Here is a 26,348-nt window from a genome sequence, read left to right on the forward strand (position 1 = left end):
TGCAAACTCCACACAGATGTATCAAACCTCATCTCAACCTTCTTTTCTCCAAGGAAAGCAGTCCCAAACTTTCAGATCTATCCTCATAGCTACAGTTGTTTTATCCCTGGAATGAGTCTTATGAATCTCCTCTGTCCAATGCCTTCCCATCCTTCCTCACCCAGAACTGGATGGGGAACTCCAGATGGGGCCTAACTAGTGTCTTATACAAGTTGAACATGATCTCCTTATTCTTGGACCCAATGCCCTATAAATAAAGCCTCAAATGCTATATGATTCATGAACTGCTCGCTTAAACTGCCTTGCATCCTCAATGCCTTATGCACATTTACACTGAAGTCTCGCTGTTCCTGCACTCCCTTTGTTTGTTCTCTCTTTCCATATTCTTCCTGCCAAAATGCATCACCTGTGACTTCTCTACATTGTATGTCATCTGCCACTTGTCTGCCCAATCCACCAGCATGTCAATGTCCTTTCGAAATTCAAGACTATCCACATCACAGTTGACAATGTTTCCAATCTTTGTATTACCTGCTAATTTTGAAATCATGCCTTGAACACACCAGTCGAGGTGGGTCACTAATATATAATCAGGAAAAACAAGGGTCCCAACCTTGACCCCTGAGGAACTCCGCCACAAACCTTCCTCAAATCTGAAAAACAATCATTTGTCACTACTCTCGGTTTCCTGGCACTCGGTCAATTTCTTATCCAAGTGTCTACCTTCCCTTTGGCTAGAATATTGCTCACAAGTCTGTTTTGTGGCACTGTATCAAAGCCTTTTGAAAATCCATAGACATCATATCAACAACATTACTCTTATCAACCTTCTCGGTTACCTCCTCAAAACACTCCAGCAAGTTAGTTAATCCATGCTGTCTTTCCTTAATTTTCCTGCCCTTGTCTCAGTGACCATTGATTTTATTGAGTTGTAATTTCCAGAAGTTTAAGTCAAACTGTATGGTTTGTAGTTACCGGCTTTATCCTTGCACCTCTTCTTAAACAAGTGTCATGTTAGAGTATCTTTAAGAAATGGATGTGTAAGCAATATACCTTTTAAGAAAAGTGATGTCAGAGTGGGTAGAGCGGAGCTCAGTTCAGCCATTTTGCACAAGCAGTGACTCAAGCAGGAATTGAACCGGAGACCCTGAAGCAACTTTTGATTTTATTATTGTCACATTAGTATACAGTGAATAGTATTGGTTCTTGCATGCTATACAGACAACGCATACCGTACATATGGCAGGAGAGACTACAGAATGTATTGTTACAGTCAAAACTAGAATGGAGAGAAAAGATCAACTTAATACAAACCACTGCTACCCCACTGCCCCAAGAGAGAGGAGAGGGGGAATGAGAGAGGAGAAAAGGAAAAAAATAAAAGGAAGGTGGCTGCAACAACAAGGTGGTACTAAAGCCCCTTTGGACTGCTTGTTTGTTGGGCTCCTTCCAGGTGGAGGGCCCAGCTCTCCCAACGTCAGGCCTTCCTAGTTCTATCCGGTTGCGTTTGTTCCGGGACGGGGAGATCGGTTGGTTGCTGGGCCCTTCCCAGGCTGAAGACCCCATACACCAGCAGGGAGGAAGTCGATTCCATTGGGTTGGATGTTCCAGGGCAGGAGACTGCATTTTGCAGAGCCCTACTTGGGCCAAAGACATTTTCAAACTAGCGTCACTTGCCTCAGTGTGATGACCTAGGGTGGGAGTATGGTCTGTGTTTTTTGCTGGGCCCCCTCCTGGGCTGAAGATCCCCAATCCTCCTCCCACCCTCCAGCTTCATCCGAAGCCTCAGGAGTCTCTTACCTCAGGCACCATTCCATCTACAGTGCCCCACCTTAGTGTTGCTGACCTCCTCCCACTGTGTCCCTTGTTCTCCCTTTCCTTCCTCCGCCATATACCTTCCTAGAGGGAAGAGTAAGTCATTCCACCTTGCTCTTCCCCTCACACCCCGTTCCCTCGGTCCATTTTGTCAATTAAGTCCAACGCGACAAAGCCCACATTGGGCTGGGCACGGCCCTTGCCCTGATGGCCACACCGGTGGGTGGCAGGGATGACCAGAGCCACCTATGTGGGGGTGGTGGCAGCCTCTGTGCAGCAGGTGCTGTGCTGGAACCACCGTCTCGTGTAGGCGGGGTTCACCCTGTCTCACAGTTGCGGTCTGCGTACTGGCACTTTTAACAACCTGCTGCTGGAGGATGAGCGGTTCCTGGGTTAGTTTTGTCATTTCTGGACCAGCTGGAGGGGGAAGCGGGGAGGTTTCCTCTCCTGGAGGCTGTGGTGGGACGTGGGCAAGACACATCTGCGTACCTTCTGTCAGGAGCAAGCGAGGGGATTGACGAGGCGGAAATCCAGGGTCGAGAAGTTGGAGAAAGAGGTGCTCGACCTGGAGTCATGGCTCAAGTCAGCCCGATGAGGACACGGCCCTGCCTCTGCACAGAGAGAAGGGCTCACTGCAGGACCTGAAAATTGTCAGGTCCCGGGCACCTATCTGAGATCACGGATCCAGCTCCGCATGGACATGGACCCTTCTACTACTCACTGGAAAAATGGTGTGGGAACCGTCAACAGCTCCGCTGCTGGACGATGACGGGTCCCTTGCCGCAGGGCCCAGATTTGAAGCTTCTACAGCAGTCTTCTCTCCGGATCTGTCTAATGAGGATGCTTGTGGGAGGGCCGCCGCAGGTCAGCCCGGAGGGCGGCTTGATAGCATAAGCTTGGGGGAGCTGACCACCTCCCTGGACGGCCTGTCAAGGCTGGATGGGCTGACCGTGGAGTTCTTCAGGGCATTCTGGAAAGCGACCATGTTGGGGTCCTGGGGGAAATGTATCACAACCAGGCAGATGCCCCTCATGGTGCAAAGCCACTATTACCAAGCTGCCCGGGGGGGGTAGCCATCTTAAACTGGCACTGGCATCCAGTCTCCCTCCTTGGCACAGATTACAAGATTTCAGCCAAGGCAATGCCTTGGCACCATGTTGGACCACAATCCACACTGGCCTGTCAGACAGTCTCAGGCTGCACGATCCACGACAACGTCAACATCCAACTGGTCTGGAACCTGGTCCATCACAGAGGGCTGGTATGTTGAACACCTTCCTGTTCCTTGATCAGGAGAAGTCATTCGACAGGGTGCATCACTAATATTTATTCGGGACTCTGCAAGCAAGATGCAATTAGTCACCTGGATCGGACTTCTGTACGCTGCCGCAGTGTGTCTGGTTAAGGTTAACAGGTCCCTGACAGCACCCCTTCACTTTGGGAGAGGAGTGAGTCAGGACCACCCTTTCCATGCAAATCGAATAGATTTGGCCAGACAACCTTTCCTGCGCCTCCTGTGGAGGTGGTCGGGACTGCAACTGCAGGGGCTGGGCATTTGGTGGTCCTTTCGGCTTACGTTGATGTGCTCATGTTCACCGACTCTGCTGACCTGCGGAGAATGCCAGACTGTACTCTGCCACATCCTCTGCAAGGATCAATTGGGCCAAATCTTCCAGCCCCAACATCTTACACACTGGACAAGCTGTGGCACAGGAAAGGATCAGATTTGTACAACTGAAAGAATCTATGATTAATGTAACAGAGATACTGCCAGACCTGCTAAGTGTTTCCAGCATTGTTTTTATTTCACTATCTGCAGTGTTTTGTATTCAGCCTCGAGACTGAGTCCAAGGACTACTAGATGTGAATGCAAGGCAACATGCATGCCCCAGGCCCTCATGTGTCCTGCATAAACAGGAAAGGGCTCCACTACCTGGACATCAATTTGACCACCTGAAGATCATGCACAAGCACATGCTTACCAGAGAGTGTGCATGACAGCTCATCCACCAGGATGGCTGGTTCACTCTTGGGGCAGACAGGGAGCAGGGGGGGGGAGAAGAGATGAGGACCTGGCCAATGATGGTAGTATGGAGGTTGGTGGCCGGTGACCAGGAGACCAGATACAAGGAGGACCATGCTATGGCCACCTGGGCTGTCAGTGAGCTTAGATGCAGTTCTGATGCCTCAAATGCTCTGGTGGTGCACTGCAGTACAGCCCCCACAGGGTTGCAGACTTCTGCAGAACCTGCCACAGAAGGGCAATGTGCTGGAGGAAGATGAGCCTGGGAAGGACCCCCAGGAGGACAGAGTTCAGGTGGAAGCAGAGAGTGTCTGCCTAGCCTGCAGGGAGGCCCTCATCTTCACCAAGGACATGGCCTTTTCAGCCCTTCCCCATTACACCCAGCGTCGGTGTAACATTACTCTATGGCAATAGGACTGGGACTGGCAGCACTGCCAGTGAATGCATGACTGCTGACTGCCAGCCACCCCAATGTCTGCAACATGGTGTGGCTTGTCAACAGTGACTAGGACATGTACTGCAGCACCTTGGCAATGCCCAGCTGGTACTGGGTGATATTCCCCAGTGACTAGGGCAGACTGCAATCACCAACAGATACTCCTTGGACAACTCCACTCATGCTGTGGACATCATGCACCAGGCTCTCCACTGGTCAGCTCCCAACAGTGGGGGCCTCTGCCAAAGATTGCTGGTGCCATTTCTTGCACCTGGGGACTCCTGCAATTGGCTATGTACCAGCTGGAGTGTTACTGCCATCCCCCTGAATCTCAACCATACCCTACCTGCATCCACTCGGGGTAACCTGGTTTGTTTGCGGGGCTCAGCATCCAACTAGGACCTAGCACCTACCCTGCTGCCCCGAGAGGGAATGCCCCAACACGTGTGCACACGTGCGTGCAAGAAGAAATCTAACCCCAAAAAACTTTTGGATATTTACCAATTGTGCAGTGTAAGAGTAATGGCTGATCTAAACCAAGTTTAGCCCAAAAGGAAAAGGCTTTAATTATAGAGCTAAAATATTTAATATTTGACAAGAGTGAGGATACAAAGTGAACACACCCATATAGGAAACCAATAAAGTAGTCAACTTTTACCTGAAGTGCACAGTACAATAAAAGTATCTCAAACTACAAAAATAATCTGAATTTTTAAACAGCAAACGTCCAATTGGAGTTGTGTGGGACAAAGTGGGGGGGTTGTTAAAGCAGCTATGTTCAGTTAAATAGCCATTTAAAACGGTAATTTGGTTGTGGTGCAATTAATTCTGAAATCATTACCAGCAAACAAAGTTATTGCAACAATTAACCAGCACCTGTGTTTTCAGTGTCCTTTCACAGAAGATGCTCCATCATTATTTAGTGACATATAAACTTTGCGTTTCCTATATAGAACGTAATGCTGCACCAGGAAGATAATGTCAAACAACATGGATATCAACCCCAGACCAAACTTAGTTGGATCACCAAAAATCAGCATCTCTTCATCTGCAATAGAAAGTAGATCAGATTAGCACCAGTTTGTTGGCCAGGACTGTCACAAGTTATGTCCAACAGAATAAGCCTGCCAATCTTGGTACCTGGTAGAATTAGTCTGTACATCAAGAACACCATAGAACACCATAGTAATATACACTGTCAACCTTTATGCTCAATGACAGGGCAAAGAATGCATGGCCAAGCATCAGTATACCAATTCCCCACCCTCCCAATTTGGTTCCTAGAGTAGGTTTGGCTCTCTGCAGTGTCACACGAGTGCCTCATTACATGCCAAGTGGGACAATTGCCAACATTAAGCTGAAGACATGGTAAAGAGGACAATGGGCAACATTGGATTATGAAGCATGATGGTAAGGTACCAATAGATAAGGCTGCCCCATGTGAAATTTTCTGGGAACAGACAAAGTGACTGACAGCTGGATATTTCAGAACAATACCTTAGTTATGGAACTGGAGATTAGCTTTAAGGGTTAACTAAAAATTTGAGAAAAATAACCAAGTTGCTGTATTTAAAAAGGTAAATCAACCCGACCTGGAATTCTGTCTGCATTTGTAAGTTACAGCCGGCAGAGGCACAACAACAAGTCCGGAGCATTCATATTGCATGGTGCCTTACCATTGTTATATGATTGCAAGAACATCTGCAGCAGGCTGAAAATTCCTCCAGTAATATCCAGCAGGGCATTCCAAATGCTCCATCCAACAGTGCTTTTTCTCTGGTAGTTCATGTAAGCCTGGAATAGAGACCGCAGTGTTGAAAGTGTGATACCAACTGAAATAATTCAACGTGGTGATGATATGTTCCACAGAGTGAATGCACACAGAACAGACATTTGGTCTCACTCAAATCTCCAGTGTCTGTTTAGGAAATAGATACTCGCAGGGGCAGTATCTGGTAATCAGCTCCAGCTATAAAAGCAATGAAATGAGCCCTACTTTAGATGCAACAAAGTTAATTTAAAAAGCCTCAAGGACAATAAATTGAAATTAGCAAGCTAAATCAGGCAATAGTAAAGACTTCTTGACCAAACTGCATTACAAATATGCTCAGGCAAGCATAATCATTACCTCACAACCTTCATATTGGAAGATTAGTACAGGAACAGGGATGTCTTGCTGCAATTATACAGAGCCTTGGTGAGGCCACAGCTGGAATATTTGCAGTTTATCCTGGGATGACAGGACTGAGTCAGGGTTAGGATTGTATTTGCTAAGAGTTGAGAAGAATGAGAAACTCAAACCTATAAAATTATAACAGGACTAGGCAGGATGTTCCCAATGGTGGTGGTTTCCAAAACCAGAGGTCACAGTCTGCAACAAAGTTAATTTTAAAAGCCTCAAGGATGGCACAGTAGTAAGTGCTGTTGCTTCACAGCTCCAGATTAGATTCTGGACTTGGGTCACTGTCCATGCAGAGTCTGCATGCTCTCCCACTGTCTATGAGAGTTTCCTCTGGGTGCTTCGGTTTCCTCCCATAGGCCAAAGAGGTGCAGGTGAGGTGGATTGGCTATGTACGGTGGGATTATGGGGATAGGGTGGAGGTTTAGGCTTGTCCAAGGGCCAGTGTAGACTTGGATGGACTGAATGGCTTCATTCTGCAGTGTAAATTTTATGATTCTATGATGGAGGAGAAATGTCTTCACACCATAGAATGGTGAAGTTGTGGAAGACAAAGCATTTGTATGTTCAAGAAGCAATTAGATATAGTACGAAGTCTTACAACACCAGGTTAAAGTCCAACAGGTTTGTTTCGATGTCACTAGCTTTCGGAGCGCTGCTCCTTCCTCAGGTGAATGCAGAGGTCTGTTCCAGAAACACATATATAGACAAATTCAAAGATGCCAAACAATGCTAGGAATGGGAGCATTAGCAGGTGATTAAATCTTTACAGATCCAGAGATGGGGTAACCCCAGTTTAAAGAGGTGTGAATTGTGTCAAGCCAGGACAGTTGGTAGGATTTCGCAGGCCAGATGGTGGGGGATGCATGTAATGCGACATGAATCCCAGGTCCTCCTGAGATTTAATCTGTAAAGATTTAATCACCTGCTAATGGTCGCATTCCTAGCATTGTGTGCTCACCCCAGTCCAACACCAGCATCTCCACGTCACAATTAGATATAGCACTTAGGGTGATGGGAGGGTGGACATAAGGAGGTGAACAGGATTAAGTCAGTGCTGGATAATTGCCATGATCATAATGAATGGCAGAGCATGCTTGAAGGGCCAAATGACCTCCTGCTCCAATTGTGATGGGTGCAATTCTCTCGTCACATTGGGCTCATGCAAGTGAATCTCAGGAGAGCCCTCTCGTGGGCTTCTGGCAACCTCCGTGCCTAGCGGGATTCACAATACTGCCCTAAAGGAGTGGCCAAACAATGCTCATGGAAATAGGTCAAACTGACAGGCCCACCTGCCCAGGAAACACTGCCCCCCCCCTCCCAGGGAGGCTGCAGCTGGGTACCAATCACTTCACAAGTGGACCAGTCAGATGGCACCTGGGAGTCTTCCAGGCCATGGGAGGCCCTTGGGTGGTCAGGTTGGCTCCCTGGCCCTTGCCTGGAATGTGGGTACCTTGGTACTGCCATGCTGGCTGGAGCACTGCCTGGGTGATACTGCCCTGGCCAGAGGGGGGCTATGTCAATGAAAGTGGTGGGTACACAGTGGCCTCTGGGAGCTGAGGGAGTGACAGCTGGGGGATCTTTGAAGAGAGGATGACCCACAAGCACAGATCAGGGCACCATCAGTTCTAAAAATATAATTCTAAGTGTGGGCTGAACCAGTGAGTAACTCCCTAGGACAGTGTCCGAAGAGTGTTCGGAAACTGAACCCACCACAGGTGGAAATTTGTGGGAGAATCCTTATGTTTTGACAAGGGTGAGAAACAAGAGGTAATTATTGACCAAGCCACTACATGGAGTCTCATCCTCATCCATTTGACATTATGGGTATTAATTGGTCGGATCAGCAAGTGACTGCCTGGGCCACCCCAAGGGCCACTGTGAATATATCTGCTTGCAGTTCAACCAGACTTTCTCAAGGTTATAGAAAATATAAACCCTTACCTGAGGGACATATTTCACAAGTACGATGCCAAGTTTGATATAGGAGAAATAGTAGACGAGTTGAAGCCATGTTATTTGGCCAGCTAGTGCTATGATGGAAATGACAAGGGCACATAGCCATGCAGTGATCACCAGTCCAGTAGCAATCTTGGATACTTTCTGTTCCCCTTGCTTTATTCCAGCAAAATAGAAAATGGATTGATCAGCAATAGGCATTTATACAATCTTTAAACATTTGCTTAAATTTACCTTTTAAAACAAAGTTGATTTCAAGGAGATTGGGCTTGGTGACAAAAAAAAAAAAAACAGCTCCAGTACCCTAGCGATGAATTGCATAGTTAAAATTTACAAGTTAGCACTGTTTAAAATTTGCATAAATTAAGCCTCAGACAGTGAAACAAGGGAGCTGGTCAACAGCAGTGAAACAGGGGTGCAGTGCTCTAGCAAAAGGAGAGCTACAATTGGAAGACAGTGATGCAAAAGGAGTGAAGTTGGATAAGTGTGCAAGGAACAGAGACATCTGCTGATTGCTAAGTGGGAGGGGCAGTTTCATTTATGCTGGGATATATAATGAATCAAAATAGCTGAGCACCAGGGTCCCAGGTTTGAATTACCAATGGGTCACGGTCTGTGTGGAGTCGGCACATTCTCCGAGTGTTTGCGTGGGTTACCTCCCACAGGCCAAAGACATGCAGGTTAGGTGGACTGGCCATGATAAATTGCCCTTCGTGACCAAAAAAGGTTAGATGGGGTTATTGGGTTACAGGGATAGAATGGAAGTGTGTTAAGCGAGTCGGTGCAGACTCAATGGGCCGAATGGCCTCCTTCTGCACTATGTTCTTATGCTCTATTCAAGAGTTAGATCTGGAGCACCACAAATGGTTAATAAAAATGGCAATGGTGCAACAGACCTGATGTGTAAAATTATTGGCCTAAATTAAATAATTTAAGACCAAACAATTAAATCATTTACTGGAAGCAGGTTCTTTCAATACTGAGGCCTTAGGTGTGCAATGATGTCTCAGGCACGGTAGAGGGGCAAGTTTGGACATTTTTCCTTATTCTTTCATGCAATGGGAGCATTGCTGGCTGGGCCATATCTTTTGGGGAGGGGGGGGGGGGGGGGGGGGGGGAGAGAAGAGGAGAAGGGAGAGAAATGCAACCATGGTGGCAGTGGTTAGCACTGCTGCCTCAGCACCAGGACATGGGTTCCTTTTTGGTCCACATGTTCAGTGGGCTTCCTCCCCCAGGACATGCGCAGGTTAAGTGACAGTGGAATGGACCCGAATGCTCTTCCAAGGGTTTGTGCAAACTTGGGTTAAATGGCACACTTCTACATGGTAACGATTAAAATTTAGAAAAAAAACAGGTTACCTTTATGAAGTGACAAATTGCCTCATGGCATTGGGCACACTAACCTCATAGATGAAACACTGGAAGATTGTAACTGTGGTTAGTAAGATAGCATGGAGGCTGAAAAATACATCATTTGCTTCAACTGGGTTCACTCCTTCTGGGTTATGCTCAAGAAATTGTTTCTGGAAAGAAAATTTAGGGTTTTGACCAGGTCAAAAAATCAGTTTACTGAAAATCATAACTCCGATGATACAAGCCATGAAGACGCTTCTTGGCCTTCTGGCTTGTATTGAGATTATAAATCAGACATTTTGGGCTGCTCAAGATTCTGAATGGGCACTCAAGGTCCAAAGTAGCACCTGGGAGTCAAGTTATTTGCCAAATTTGCCAAGATACCAATGACAGTAGTTGGGAGAAGAGTGATCTAGCAACCAAATTCCTCCAATTGATGTGGGGTAAGGCGTGACAGTTACCACATCTGTTAATGTGTAGTCCAATGGAGTTTACTATAGGGTGTTATGGGCCAGGGTTTAGAGAACCCCCAAAGTGTATCAGAGTTCACCTGACTCAACTTGATTGTGGTATGAGGAGCAGCCCATTCGTCAGTGTGGTAGAGCAGAAATGGAAAAGTTTTTTTTTTATAAAGCAAAACAAATGTTTATTGTATGAACTCAAGTTGACCTTTTTAAAAAGTGAACATCTTAGCAACCATTTAATTCAAATATAACCCACAAAGAATACAACACCAATCCTTAATAACGTCCCAAACAACATCCAGAAGACAAAAGAAACACCTTTTAAAAGCAGCACATTAGGTTTTACTATTCACTGCTGAGAACATTTAGAATTCACCAAATGATCAAGAGAATCTTTTCATGGCAGAGAGAACAGCAGTACACCTGCTTGGTCTGGCTTCAGCTCCAACACTGAAAACGGAACTAAAACACCCCTGCAGCAAACAGCTCAAGACGAAAGTAAAAAGCTGACAGCCCAGCTCCACCCACACTGACACACCCCATTTCATAGGTACTCACATGACACCTCTTTCTCTCTCCTCTTCCCCCTCTCCCCCCCCCCCCCCCCCCCCCAAGAAAAAAATCAACCATCCAACTTAAAGATGGTTTCATTTTTTCACTATCCTTTTAAAAAATGCACACAATATACTTTGTTTTTAGTTAAAAAATACATTCACAGGTATAAAGTGACTTTTTTCCCCCATTCTTCCTCCAACTGAAATCCTTCTCAATTGACAGTCTTTGAACAAGGTCTCTGCACAATCTGTCCATTTCTCTACATCTCAGCATTTCTCTTTAAAGTCAGATACTTCAATTCAATCTGATCACAAGAGTCCCTTGTAATTCTCCAACACAGGAGCATTGGGTATCACAGCTTTCAGGCTGTCAAATGACTTGAAAGTCCGCCGTCCACTGAAATTTGACTTTTCTTCAGTAAGTCCATCAGTGGAGCAATTATGCTAAAAAACATTTGCACAAACGTTCGATCAAATCCACTCATGCCAAGAAATTATTTCCCTTTGTCTGGAGGGTATTGGAAACTCCTCAACATCCCGTGTGACCATTCGACCCTGTCCGATTGAATGGCCAAGGAAAGTGACTTGGGCTTTTCCAAACTCACTTGGTTAGGTTGATCACCAAACCCACCTCCTGAAGTCGATCAAATAACTCCAGAGGTTTTAAATGTTCTTTCCATGTCGGGCTGAAAATTCAGATCGTCGATGTATGCCGCACAATTGGGTAATCCTGAAACGACTTCAGTTAACTGTTGAAGTGTGGCTGGGATGTTTTTCATGCCAAATGGCAGAACTTTATTGGTATATACCATTTGGAGTCACAGTAGCAAAATCTCCTTCACCCTTTCAGATAAAAAGGTATCTGCCAGTAACCTTTAAATCCAGTTTAGAAATAAAAACGGATTGTCCCACTTCTCAATGCAGTCCTCCAAACGTGGGATAGGACAAGAGTCAGTTCTTGTAACTGCATTAACCTTTCTATAGTCCATGCATAAACGTTGGGTACAGTCTGGTTTAGGCATCATCACTATGGGCAAGCTCTATTGGCTGCAACCCACTTCAATTATGCCATTTTTAAGCATCACAATCTGTTAACCTGTGCCAATTTTAAGTCTGTATGGATGTTTGATTGGAACAGCATTTCCCACATCTACATCATGTATAGCCATTTTAGTACTTCCCAATTTATCTCTACAAACTTGCCCATGTGATATCTCTACAAACTTGCCCATTTGATATCAATAACTCTATGTCAGTCCGTTTTGCCTCTGGAAGGTAACTCAACAATTTAAGAACATCCTCATTTTCCAATTTAATTTGAGGCATGTCAAATTCAGTCATAGAATCATAGAATCATAGAAGTTTACAGCATGGAAACAGGCCCTTCGGCCCAACCAGTCCATGCCGCCCAGTTTTTTACCATTAAGCTAGTCCCAGTTGCCCGCACTTGGCCCATAACCCTCTATACCCATCTTACCCATGTAACCATCTAAATGCTTTTTGAAAGACACAATTGTACCCGCTTCTACTACTACCTCTGGCAGCCCATTCCAGACACTCACTACCCTCTGAGTGAAGAAATTGCCCCTATGGGCCCTTCTGAATCTCTCCCCTCTCACCTTAAACCTATGCCCTCTAGTTTTAGACTCCCCTACCTTTGGGAAAAGATGTTGACTATCTACCTTATCTATGCCCCTCATTATTTTATAGACCTCTATAAGATCACCCCTAAGCCTCCTACGCTCCAGGGAAAAAAGTCCCAGTCTATCCAGCCTCTCCTTATAACTCAAACCATCAAGTCCCGGCAACATCCTCGTAAATCTTTTCTGCACTCTTTCTAGTTTAATAATATCCTTTCTATAATAGGGTGACCAGAACTGCACACAGTATTCCAAGTGTGGCCGTACCAATGTCTTGTACAACTTCAACAAGACGTCCCAACTCCTATATTCAATGTTCTGACCAATGAAACCAAGCATGCCGAATGCCTTCTTCACCACCCTGTCCACCTGCGACTCCACCTTCAAGGAGCTATGAACCTGTACTCCTAGATCTCTTTGTTCTATAACTCTCCCCAACGCCATACCATTAACTGAGTAGGTCCTGGCCTGATTCGATCTGCCAAAATGCATCACCTCACATTTATCTAAATTAAACTCCATCTGCCATTCGTCGGCCCACTGGCCTAATTGATCAAGTCATCTGGATTTGGTTTGTCACTTTGGGTTAGAATCATTAAAACCTCCTCCTTTTTCTCTCCTTCCCTTTCAAAGTCCCTTTTAAGCCTATTCACATGGCACACTCGGTGAGTCATCCTTCTATCTGGTGTTTTTAAACCACATAATTCATGTCACTTAATTTCCTTTCAATCTGATAAGGTCCACAAAACCTTGCTTTTAAAGGTTCACCTACCACTGGCAACAATACTAAAACTTTATCTCCACTGGCAAAACTATGAACTTCAGATTTCTTGTCCGCTACCCATTTCCCACATTGTGCAACTTTAATGTTGTCTAGCCAATTCACCTGCTCAATTTAATCATTGTGTAAAATTTGACATGTAATCCAATAAAGTTCTGATTTCTCACCAATTTTTCCTTTGTCAATTAAAGTTGTCCTCTTACCTTGGACTAAATTTGGTTGACTCCTTTAGGTGCATCCCTAATTGCAAACAGTACAAATGGAATGCCTTTATCCCAATCCTCTGGATAATCTTGACAATAACCCTCAACATGTCTGATGCGACCTTAAACGGATTCTTTTAAATTGTTTTATTCTCAAGCTGTCCATAACTTTTGAATAACCTGAAAGTAAAATTTGATCCGATTGTATTTCTGTTCTGTGGGTGGGTAGTCCATATCTAGTGAAGAATTTAAGTAGCTCCTCCACAATCTTGTTAGCTGTAATATTACATACTGGAATGACCTCTGGAAACCTAGTAGAAACATCCATTAGTCAAAAGATATTGATTCCCACTTTGTTTTAGGAAGCGGGCCTACGCAATGTTAAAAGCACTAAAACGTTGCTCAAATGCTGGTGGGTATGGGGCGCTGGTTTTATCACTGCTTGAGGTTTCCCTATCACTTGACATGTGTGACATGATTGACAAAATTTAACTACATCTTTATGTAGTCCAGGCCAATAAAAATGTTTCTGGATTTTAGCTTGAGTTTTCCTTATCCCCAAATGACCTCCCACTGGTACCTCATATGCAACTCGCAAAACCGCCTTTCTATACCCTACCGGCAATGCTACTTGATGAACTTGTGCCCACTTTTCATCCGCCTGCATATGTACAGATCTCCATTTTCTCATCAAGATATCACTCTTACGGTAATAACACTCTGGTATACACAGATTGCTCCGGTGTACATCTTTGTTGTAACTCCACCAATTTTCCTGAAGTAAAATTCTGCCTCATCCTCCACCTGTTCTTGTTCAACCATCTGATCAAAAATAGTTTGCTAATTACACTTCATTCTTGATTTCTCCTCTCGTCTGAACCGGTGACTTTTCAACCTTACTACACAATCCAGAAAAATCCCAGGATTAGTCCTTCAACGCTTCAGTTGTCTGATTTTCCACTGGCTTATCAACCACAGTAGGCATCACTCCCACCTGCGATCCAGCTATATCATGACCCAAGATAAACTGTATTCCTGGACAAGATAGTTTCTCTATTACTCCTACTACCACTTCACCACTCTTCACTGGACTTTCCAACCTTACCTTATATAATTGAACACTACTCTTCTCACCCAGAATTCTCATATTACCACCTTTTCTGGCAATATTCTTCCCAAACTATGTAACTCCTCATGACTAGCTCCTATAAATTGTGACTTCTTTACCTACTCCTCCTGCTATACAGAGTAAACTTGACCCAACACAAGTAAATTCTAGATTGGACACCTCGTTATCAATCACCTCTTGATCAGGCTGTACAATCTTTTGCACCACCTTCCCTTGGGCTTTCCTTTACCACTGCTTTTCTTCAACTACCAACACTGACTTTACATGGTCTAGTTTATACAGTGAAAACATCTGAAACTGCATGTCTCTTCCACCCTCCTGGATTTCTATTTTAATCTGACGTACACTGTCTCCCATCAGATCACCTTTACCACTCAAGTATTTCTTATGACCCCAGTTTCCATCCCTCAGGCTGAAACTGATTTCGGAAACCAATCTTTGATTTATGAACTAATTCATAATCATCTGCCATTTCTGCTGCTAATCTCGCAATTTTAACCCTCTGCTCTTCCACATGAGTTCTCACTACATCAGGAAATTTTTAAACCCCTCAAAGCATAATTTCTGAGAGCTTCATACGTTGTCTATTTTCAAAGCCCTTATCCACCTATCAAAATTACTCTGTTTGAGCCTTTCAAACTCCATGTATGTTTGACCAAATTCTTTCTGTAAATTTCTAAACCTTTGTCTGCAGGCTTCAGGCACTAGTTCATATGCACATCTACCTCATACATCCCAGACACCTCCTCCGATAGTGATGCAAACACTCCACTAGCCCTACCTACCAGCTTTGTTTGAATCAGTAATACCCACATGTCCTGTGGCCATTGCATTTGTTTAACTACCTTCTCAAATGAAATGAAAAAGGGCTTCCACTTCCTTCTCGTCAAACCTTGGACATTTAACAGATCCCCACCAAGCCTTAGACTTCGACACTCACTATCCTCATCAGTATCATCCAACTCACATTTCCCTTTATGTCTGCCAATTTTAACTGACTGTCATGTTTCATGGCCATTTTCTGTATCTCTCGTCCACTTTCTTCTTGTTATGCTAGGACTATTTAGTTTTCCTTTCTGGTCTCTTTTTAAAGCTGCTTTAATTCTCTCATGTTCCATTTTGTTTAATTAGTAACTGAATTTGTGCCATTTCCAATGAGTCAAAGTATATCTCAGGCAACTTTAAATGCTTAGCCACTGCCATCATTACCTGACAATGTGATATGATGTAATGGTAACTGCATGTTTTTGCCAAATCGAACAATCTGCTTTTAATATCTGTCCAGAAGGTACTGCATGTGACTGTCTCCACTCCCAAAAACTTCAGAGCCTCTGAAAAGAGCCCATTGTCCACAACACTCTCCCTACTTAAACTGAAATACCACAACTGAAAAGCAACCACAATATGTTCACCCCTCACTGCCTTTAGGTTCACTAAGCCAATCCAATAGATAGAAGACTTTCATCCCCCTCGAGCCCCCAATTTGTTATGGGCCCAGGGTTTAGAGAACCCCAAAGTGTATCATGGAGTTCACCTGACCCACAACTTTTACTAGATTGTGGTATGGGGAGCACACGGCCCACTCTACAGGTGTGGGTAGAGCAGAAATGGAAAAGTTTTTTTTTTTTTTAAAAAAAGCAAAACAAAGGTTATTTTATGCAGTCAAGTTAACCTTTTTAAAACATAGTGAACATCTTAGCAACCATTAATTAAAATACAACCCCCAAAGAATACAACACTAAGCAATCCTTTAAGCTTTCTTTTAACATCCATAAGACTCAAAACACATCAGGTGAAAGTCACTATTATTAGTTTTAAATCACGAGGATCGATTTACAGTTACAGACAGACTATACACCTTCTGGCTGTGACTGCAGCTATCCAGCTCTGAAAATGAACTAACACACCCTGCAGCAACAGCCTAAAATGAAAGTAAAAAGCTGACAGCCCACTCCACCCACACAGATGAACACCCATTTCTTAAAAAAGGTTAATTTTTTTAAGCGTTCATTTCTTAACGGTACACTCACATGACAAAGGCATAAATGCCTTGTAGTTAACGTTAAATAGTCTTGTAGTTTAAGGGGTTTGGGCATAGGGTAAATGAGGAAACCACACTGCTCACATGCAATAGCAAATCTGGTGATGTTTAATCGGGACCATACACTAGTGTGTACAGTAGTTCCTTAGATCTTATAGACTCATCTACAACCAGCTCATGAGAAATTAGCTTAAGAGTCCACTTCTACAGCCAGACAAGTCAAAATAGAATTACCTTAATATTCGGAATCCAGAAAAGGCTAACGTTAAACACTCCATATGCCAAGTGACCAGTCAGATTCAGAGCCAGAAAGTCAAAATTCAATCCAATTACACTGTTGAGAACAGAAATATTGAACAGGTGAGCATGAGAATAAGGTCAATGGTCACACTGCAGCAGCATTGAACACCATGGTCAGAGTTGTAGCAGAATTTCTGCCGTTCACAACCTGAAGCTTTGGGTGTTAGACAATTAATGTTCTACCCTACAAAAAGGGTTCACAACCAGATGGGGGATTTTCCATTGAAAAAAAAAAGTAGAGTCCCCACATGCTGAAAACAAACTAGCACAGCAAGTTCATGGTTAGCTATTCTTTGCCTCTTGCTGTTTACTATTGGTCTGGGCCTTGTTCCAGTTGTTAGATTCTTAAGTCCGTTAACAGATTCTTCAGTCCATAACACAAGTGCAAAGTCAAAGAAAGATAGTTGCATAGACCACTAAATTGACCTTGCTCTCAGCAAAGCTAGAAACACCAACAGATGACACTGGAAAACAGCAAAAAACTACTGCACATGGAATTCCAGGCAGACGTCAAAATCTTTCCCAAATGCAGATTAACAACCAATGAAATGTCATTTACTCCAAAAGGAGATGTCATTTCCTCATATCTAGTGCTTGAAGTTAGTTTTTTTCGCAGCTTAGTTATCATCAAGCAGTCCAGCAGCACCACCACATTTCCTTCATCCATTTTTTTTTTTTTTAAATATATAAATTTAGTGTGCCCAATTAAATTTTTCCAATTTAGGGGCATTTAGCATGGCAAATCCACCTAGCCTGCACATCTTTGGGGGTGAAACCCATGCAAAAATGGGGAGAATGTGCAAACTCCACATGGACTGTGACCCAGTGCTGGGATTGAACCTGGGACCTGTGCTGGGAGGCTGCAGGGCTAACCATTGTGCCATTGTGCAGCCCCATCAGCCATGTTTTAAAGCAAAGAGCCGAACAGGAAGTTTCAGTAAAGTTTAAAAAGTTGAGGCTTTACCTCTTCGCCGCCAGTTTTCAATAACCTGTGGGTAGAATGAAATGGACCAAGCCACAAAATAAATCCAGCCAATCACTGGTTTATGATTTTCAGGGCATTGCTGTGCACCACAAGGAAACGCATTCGTGTAGGACTCCTGCAAAACAATGCAGACCAATGTGTACAGAATAAATGGACTATGTAGTTGATGGACAGGCAAAAAGTGACATGCATTTGGGAAAGATGAATGGGAATACACTGCAATAAATAAGTACTGAATTACAAAGGAACATTGAGTGCATGGACACAGAACAGGTACACCAGGGTGGTGGTCAGCAGCAGGCAGTGATAGTCAAGGCAAGTACAAGCTCAAGGTTATGCTAGAACTGTATAATCACTACAGCCAGAACACAGTCTGGTCACACTACAGGGTTCAGAAGGGATCAGAGATTGTACCAGGAAAGGAATGGAGAACTAATAGAAAACAGAATGCAGGAAATACTCAGGTGAGGCACGGAATTATTTACGTTTTGGAAGGATTATATTTGAGACATGGGTGCCAAGTTATTAACGTTGCACTCAATCAGGGACAGACAGAAAAATGCCAACTTTCATGGCAACGTTAGCCAACAAGCTCTGTTTGACAAAAAGGAAGCAAGAGTGTTGTTTCCAGCCAAGCCTAAATTGAGCAAGTTATAAACTGGACTTGTATTTGTTGGTGCAGCTATGAGCACAATTATTCGGCAAGTTCGAATGTGCTGGGGACACTGGTTCACATCCCACCACAGCAATATGGTGCAATGGAATCTGCTGTTCTTACCTGGTCTGGCCCTCTATGCAACTACAGACTCATTGCATGTGGTGGACTGCTCTCCAAAAAAAAAAAGAGAGATATTCAGGTGGTATTAATATGCTCAAGTCATATCACAGACTGCAGATGCTCATTATCAAGGGCAATTAGGGATGGGAAATAAATGGTTGTCTTGCCAGTGATGCGTACAAAAGGAATAAATAAAGGGGCAAAATAATTGCTTCAGCAGGGAAAGGATTCCCAAAACCTTTTCAGCCACAGCTTTCTTCAAATCCTTCCCCTTGCTTCGGGAGTATTACCTAAAGTTACAGGTATTGGTGCAACTCCACCAAGCTACATAGAAACCCTACAGTGCAAGAGGCTATTTGGCCCATCAAGTCTACATTGACCTTCCAAAAAGGCCTTACTAGGCCCACATCCCTGCAACGCCCCACCCAACCCTGCAGTTCGGGAGGAAACCAGAGTAAACCTATAGACATGGGGAGAAATGTACAAACTCCACATGTCACTCAAGGCTGGAATTGAACCAGACTCACCATCTACTAGCTATCCCTGGGTGAAAACTAAATTCTGGACAAATTGGAACTAGAAATTGAATATGCAAATGCCAGCACCTAACTGGGGTACGGACTAACTACATAAAATACTGATGAAATTGCAGCGCAAACTCCACACAGACAGTGACCCAGGGCCAGGATTGAACTGGGTCGTACTGCTAATCAGTGCACCACCCATAATAAATTAGTCATGGAGAGGTTATAATTCCTCCTTCTCCTCCTCCCCCCCCCTCAATAAGTGAATTGATTATTATACATGGGACATGGCCTGGGAACGATCACAGCCAGAGATTGAACCATGTTGTCTGTAAAATTCCAGTGTCACTACAACTGACTGACCTGCATGCAGGATAAATTACATCAGTGATAGTCAATGCAGCAGGTTCTGGAGAGATGTATCATATTAAGCTAGTGGAGTGAGCCAAGAGGAACATTTAAGTCTTTGAATTCCAAAAGGGTTAGCATTAGAGGATTTGGTTTGCCCACATCAAGACAAAACTACTTTATACAAAGTGCTTGAAGCCAGAGTGAATGCAGTCAAATACTACGAGACTGGGGGAAAAGAACTCTTAATTAGCTTCATAGTCAGACATACCTGATGAGATTGCGATTACTCTGGAGGTAGGCAGTGACCTGTCCAACTTCAATTCCTTGAATGGTGAAAGACGACGAGTTTACAGATTTAGGCAACTTGATCTGATTAGAATGAAAAATGATATTGTTGAGAGATTGGTTTAATGAAAGAGGGAAATAGATTCAATAATCAAGGACCAGAGATTAGCCAAACTGACCAACACAGTTTAGAAGCTCGAAGATTACAGTCAAGCTTTTGGGTGAAGGTTTAAAATGTTGGCACGATTGAATGTTCTGCATACTGACCAACCAACTGTATAATATAATGAATGTGACCTGGAGGAGTTGGTCATGAATTTGCTTAGTAGTAAAATTAATTTAACAAGACCTATGGATGTTGTAGTCATCTGAGATGGCCACCTGCAAAGGACCACTGCATGCGTACTAACAGGGATACAAGGCAAACTTGTTACATAGTAAAATTGAACGAATTGTGAAATTAAAAATAGCTTAGGCCATACCCACTGTTCAAATCGCCGCTTTATTCCCCTGTCCCAAATTAAAGGTAGGGAAAGAGAAGTTAAAAGTAGAGCAAGAGATACTAGGTGGAGCAAAAGAGATATTAGAAGCAATGGCACTAATGTGATGGAATGTTTAATGAACCCACAGTAACCCAAGGTCACAGCGACCAACAGAGCAGAGCAATGCCCCATATCGGAGGAAGAGTTGAGAAATTATTTGAAGGGGAAAGGATGGCCCTTTTGGTCCAATTTTGTGCGACTGACAAGTCAGGTCCAAGAAGCATAGGACAAACTTGGTGGGACAACCTAACTGAGGTCCATAAGAAAAATGCACCGAACTGAAAGCCTTGGCACAGTTGTGAGGCACAGAGGAGGTCATGAAGACACTCTGCAGGCAGTTAGTTGAGAAAGAGGAGGAGAACAAGGAAAACAATAGTGAAAGCAAAAAGATAATTGAGCAACTCCAGGAACAGTTAGCAGCGAAAGATAAGGTGATGGCTGATGCAAAACGAGCACACCAATCTGGTTTAGTTCACCTTAGCAGCTTTCAGACCCAGTATGATAAAGTCTACCAAAGTCTATCAAGATACACAGCACGCAGTCCTGGTACGAGAAGAGACAGAACAGCAGGTAGCACAGTTAATGAGTCAATGTGCAGATTTAAAAGCAGCTTTGCGAGCGCTCCCACAGCTCCAGAACAGAGACCTAACATTAGACCATGCGAAACGCAGACTAGACAAATTACAGTCAGTGCAGAATAGATTTAGGTATAAAATTTAGATGAGGAAGGTGCCCCCAATTGGCAAGAATTAAATGAAAGCACCCAGAGATACATTGAGGATATAGGAAATCAGAATAGAGCCTCCCCATGCCCCCAAAGGAAAGCACCTGCACCACCGACTGCACAGGCAGCACACCCCCATGAACCTGGTCACCACACGGCACAAGTCCTCATCAGGCAGAGCCTGATTTTGTTCACCACCCCACTATCCATAACCCAGTTGAGATGCTTGCACCAAAACCATTCCAGTTCAGCCCACCACAGAAAGTTATGTACAGTCTAGACGAAAGAGGGAAGTTAAACTAATGAGCCTTAGCCAGTCTGCAAGATCAGCTTTGCCCAAACCTCAATGTAGCAGAAGGAACCCTACAGGAGATGAAAACAGCCATTTTAGGTGCAATTGGGTACAAGGGAGATCCAAGGTTTAAACCGTTGTAGGCAAAATGAGAGAGTGCATCTGACCACATTTGCAGGTCACCTTTGGATCCATTTTAAAGGCAGTATTTGGGGATTTGAACTGCACACACTATGAGGACGACACCACTAAATGGCCCCGCACTCATGCCACAGAAGCAGGCCAAAAGGCTAGTGTGAATATAACCCCACAGGCTCTCCAGAGCATGGTAACAATCCCCACAGACAGGCAGATCAGGAAGCAAATATGCACCCAGTCAGGACTAGCCAGGACCCAGCATGGACAAACTAGGGTAGACAAGACAGAGTACAGGCACCACGAGGGTGCTACAATTGTGGATACTTCGGGCAGTGCACCCACGAATGCAGACAAACCCCCCAAACCAGCAATGACACCAACAACCAGGACCCCCACCTAGGAACAATGTTAGGCCCATACATGGTGTTACACACAACACAAACACTATTGTGGGAAGATCCCAGGTACAATCACAATTTCAGGTCCTGATCCAAAGCCACAGAAGCAATACAGTTTCCTACAGCAAGCAGAGGGTGAGATTTCTAAAGTTATTGATAGTTTATTAGACCAAGGAGTCGGCCCATAGCATCAACAAATAATGCCCCAATTTGGCCTGTAAGAAATCAGATGGTTCATGGTGACTCACGATCGACTGAAAACTTAAGGTAACCCCTTTAGCAGCCCTCACCATTGCCATGTGTCCTGAGACCATGCTCAATCAGGGAGTACAGGCAAAGTACTTCCGTGCTGGACAATGGCTTTTGGTCCATCCCACTAGACAAGGCCTGTCAGATTCAAGGGCAGCAGTACATGTTAACATGCCTCCTGCAAGGCTTCCATAACTCTCCTCCCATTTTCCACTGACAATTGGCCAACGGACTTTCTAAAATTTTCCCAACCCGAACGTCTTGTACAATGTGGATGTTTTGCTCCTGCAAACTGACACAAGGAGCATGTCCAGCTCCTATTGGAATACTTGGCCTCCTGCAATCCATCAGATGCAAAGTTAACCCCAAAAAGGTCCAGATTTTAAAAGAAATGCTTCTTTATTTAGGCACCATCACCACCCACAGGGAGAGAAATTGAACAGAAACGATCGATAGTCAAGTTGCCTCTGCCCCTAATAGTCACTGCCGGTCATTCCTAGGTAGTAGGATATTGCCAGTAATAGATTGTTTTGCCACAAAAGCAGCCCCACTCACAGGACTCCTTAAAAAGAACATCCCATGGGAATGGCTTCCGCAGCACAGACGCCATTGAAGATTTAAAACACACCCTAGGCACAGCCCCTGCTTTGCAAGTTCCAGACTCACCCTCTGCCATCAAAGTGGCAACCACCGACCGAACCCCATCAGCAGTACTCCTGCAAGAATGACATGATCGCTTAGGACCGGTAGCCTATGCCTCACGAGTTTTGGACCCCGTAGAGCAAGGATTCTCAAGCCTGCGAATGACACTTGCATACTGTCTTTTGGGCAGTAGTATTTTGCATACATCACAGGCCTTAACCATCTTGATTGATCACACCCCCACACAACTATTACTAGACGGTAGATTAAAGGGCAGTTCAGTCAGCCAAATCAGAGCAGCTCACTGGACACTGTTGTTACAAGGAAGGGACATTAGTCAAACGTACCAAGACCCACACATTTCTAGCTGACAATCTTCAGTATGCAGGGACCCCACACAAGTGCCATATCATAGCAGCCCAACACCACACAGGACCTTTTAATCCCAAAGTCACTACACCCATGAGCAGGCAGTAAAGCACAGCATTCCCAAACCACAGGGAACACTTTAAAAACTTTGTAGACCGTTCCTCCACGATCAACAATGGAAAGAGAATAACTGGTTGTGGAATTTATGTAGAAGACGTGCAGGGATGCACACTGGAAGAGATCTTTGAAATTGCCCGGCCACCTAGGTTCACAAGCAGCAAAACTCAGCCATAGCATATGTAGTTCAGCACCCTGATGCTTTCCCAATCCCTGCAGACATACAGGCTGAGCCTTTATGTGCACAACAACATTTCTACCTGTGGGAATAGAGGTTTCGTATCAGCTGATTGAAAACCCCTACTCTGTTGTTAAAGCATATTCTCAGGACACCACAGATATGGTATTACTTTTAATAATGAGCCTTCATCGCTTGTCCCCACCTGGTAATGTAAAGGCAGACACCCTAGCCAAGGCAGGATCACACCATGGTCACTTTTGGCAGCCCCCAGCAAGCTAACCGATGGAGTCCAGGTTTCACAGAATATGGAGGATCTATCAGGCCCAAAAAAGCAGAGGACACCCTCAGGTTATGTGGCCCCAGCCAAGACAGAAACCAGATAATTTACCAGTTTCATGACAGAAACGGTGGCAGACAATACCATTGGTGGCCCGATTTAAAAACCTGTAACATTGTAGAGAATGATCTTATCTGTACACAACACAAAACAATTCTTCAAACAAAGGACAATTGTGCCTCACCCAACCCATTGGCCCTTGGACAAATTTGCAACTTGACTACATTGGTCCTGCCCTCCCCCTCGCAGAAATGGTTTCAAGTGCTAGTTGTAATCGACACCTTTAAATGAGCAGAAGCATTTCTCTCATGGACAAACAGAGCAAAGGCCACTGCTAAGATTGACCCAAAACACTGGGGTCTCCCCCACAGCATTGAGTCAGACCAAGGTTCCCACTTCACCGACAGTCATGCAAAATGTTCTAATTTTTGGAATCACAAATCACATAAGCATATCACCCCCAATCCAGCAGCATAGCTGAACAAATGAATGGCACTTTAAAGTGACCATTAGAAAGATGGTGCAGCAGAACACCACCACATGGGACAAAGTTCTCCCATTTCACCTTACAGATTTCACCCCCCCCCCCCCCCCACCCCACCCCACCCATGACCAGATGGCCCATGAAGGGAATTGAATATTTATTAAGTCTCGATTTGACAAGCCCCAGTCACCACCCTCACCCATGAAAAAGCAGTCCAACAGGTCAGATATTAAAGCAGCACAGCTCGTCCGACTAGATGCTAGAAGGAAGCAGAGTAAAGCCTGCGTTGACAAAATAGTCCACCCTGTGGAGTAGAGTCAGTCAGCAAAGTAATGGTTTCCCTTTATAACACCAGTTCTTTACTCTCCCCAAATTTGCAGGACCCTACTCCATTTCAGACAAAGTGAGCCCCTCAGTGTGATAATGTACCCCACTGGCAATACTGGTCAGTTCCACATCAACCAGCTCAAAGTCTATGGAACGGAACAGTCTATGGAACACAATGTAGTCACTCCCACCATATCTCTGGCAATAGGAGACGATTCCACCCCACCCATCAACAACCTAGTCCAACCCTCCCCCAGCATGTCCATGCCCATAGACCTGAACTAGTCTGCCCACACCACCTTGACTCAAGACAACAGCAACAGCCTTCCCAAATTGATTGCTATCCTGACCAATGGTACGATCTCTTCCCCCAGTCACCCCAGGCCCCAGAACCATGACAAGGATATCTTTGCCCCCCCTACCTCTCCTTCAACAGCCACCGCCTGATGACAGTAACTTCCCTCCACTCCCACCACCTCACAACAAACAAGCCCCTCTTCGGCACCGTGCCAACTCTTGTAGACTAGCGAGACAATTTTAGGATCGCATGACTGCTCGTGCAGTCACAGCACAAAAACAGCAGATACTAGTCTGGCAACAGGGAGATGGTGATGATTCAGATTCGGTCTCGTCTCAGTAATCCTTTTACAATGCTGTTTGGTACAGAACCCCAAGGTGTCCAGATGAGGAAAAGACACTGCAAAGAATTACAGTGTCCTATTTTTTTGATGGAGCCTGCCTGCTTCCTTCTTTTCCTCTTGTCACATGGTACACTCAGTTACTCTTGAGACACATGCAATTTACTGACCAATGGCTATTGGTACAATTGTTGGATCTCAGGACTGGTCACCCAGGTAGGGAGCAACAGTACTAATCCCCACCCTACCCAAGGACCCCAAATGCATCCAGTCAGTTAAGCTCGGGTAGTGAAGCAACAGCACTGATCACCGCCCTACCTGGGGATACCACCCATTTTTGCCCTGCCACACCCACATGAACTGAATATTCCTGTCACTTAGAGTACTCTGGAATGGTTCTTCAGTCTTTGGCAGGTCTTAGTTTTCCCTTCTCAGCTCTTTTGTGCTGTAAAGAATGCCCTTTGCCAGTCTGTGCACATCTCTTTACCTTCTGTGACCCTCTGGTTGTTCCCCACCTGCTATTTACACGTTTGACACCCGTTTGCAACATATGCTGCTACACACGATGCACCTCTGGACCCTGGGACAAAGAAACTTTATAAAACTGGCTGCCCTAAAATTCAGCTGGTTATGATGAGCCTCAACCATCAATGGTTGCAGTAAAGAAAAGACTGGTCAGAGAAACAGTCCTGCCACTCCACATCGACCACAAGCTGCGAGAATCTCTGCACTTTTTGGCATGTTTCGTCTCAATGTTATTTCAAAAAAAATAAGAGGGAGTCACACATGGTGACGATCATAATGGGAAAGTAGATTGAGAGAAAGACAAGTAAAACGAGATATTCACCAAAGATGATAGCTATGCTTGCACTCCCAGGATGACATGGAACGCAGAAGACATGAAGCAAGGAGCAAGGACCACTGACATTTTTATCATGGCTGGACTTCAGCAACTGCACAAGCAGTAGACTGTTTTAATATACACCACACCAGACCCGAACACTACCACACATGACACCCGTAGCCCAGACACCACATCGAGATAGACACTGAAACCCCCACTTGGATGTGAAAACATTGCCAAATGGTACCCCCTTCCATACACAGTAG

The 26,348-nt window shown here is 44.6% G+C and overlaps 1 protein-coding gene across 1 annotated transcript in view; it reads right to left on the reverse strand.

Annotated features, from left to right (window-relative positions):
• Positions 1 to 4,810: 4,810 nt before the first annotated feature.
• Positions 4,811 to 26,348, reverse strand: part of LOC140394823 (cystinosin-like) — a 33,387-nt gene continuing 11,849 nt past the window's right edge. The window contains 8 exon segments of the mRNA XM_072482004.1: positions 4,811 to 5,322; positions 5,951 to 6,068; positions 8,398 to 8,568; positions 9,816 to 9,935; positions 16,812 to 16,913; positions 17,843 to 17,922; positions 17,925 to 17,977; positions 19,784 to 19,884. Of these exon segments, the coding sequence (XP_072338105.1) occupies positions 5,159 to 5,322; positions 5,951 to 6,068; positions 8,398 to 8,568; positions 9,816 to 9,935; positions 16,812 to 16,913; positions 17,843 to 17,922; positions 17,925 to 17,977; positions 19,784 to 19,884 (909 nt within the window). The 3' untranslated portion in view covers positions 4,811 to 5,158.

This window comes from Scyliorhinus torazame, chromosome 18 (assembly GCF_047496885.1).
Source record: "Scyliorhinus torazame isolate Kashiwa2021f chromosome 18, sScyTor2.1, whole genome shotgun sequence".
NCBI lineage: Eukaryota > Metazoa > Chordata > Chondrichthyes > Carcharhiniformes > Scyliorhinidae > Scyliorhinus > Scyliorhinus torazame.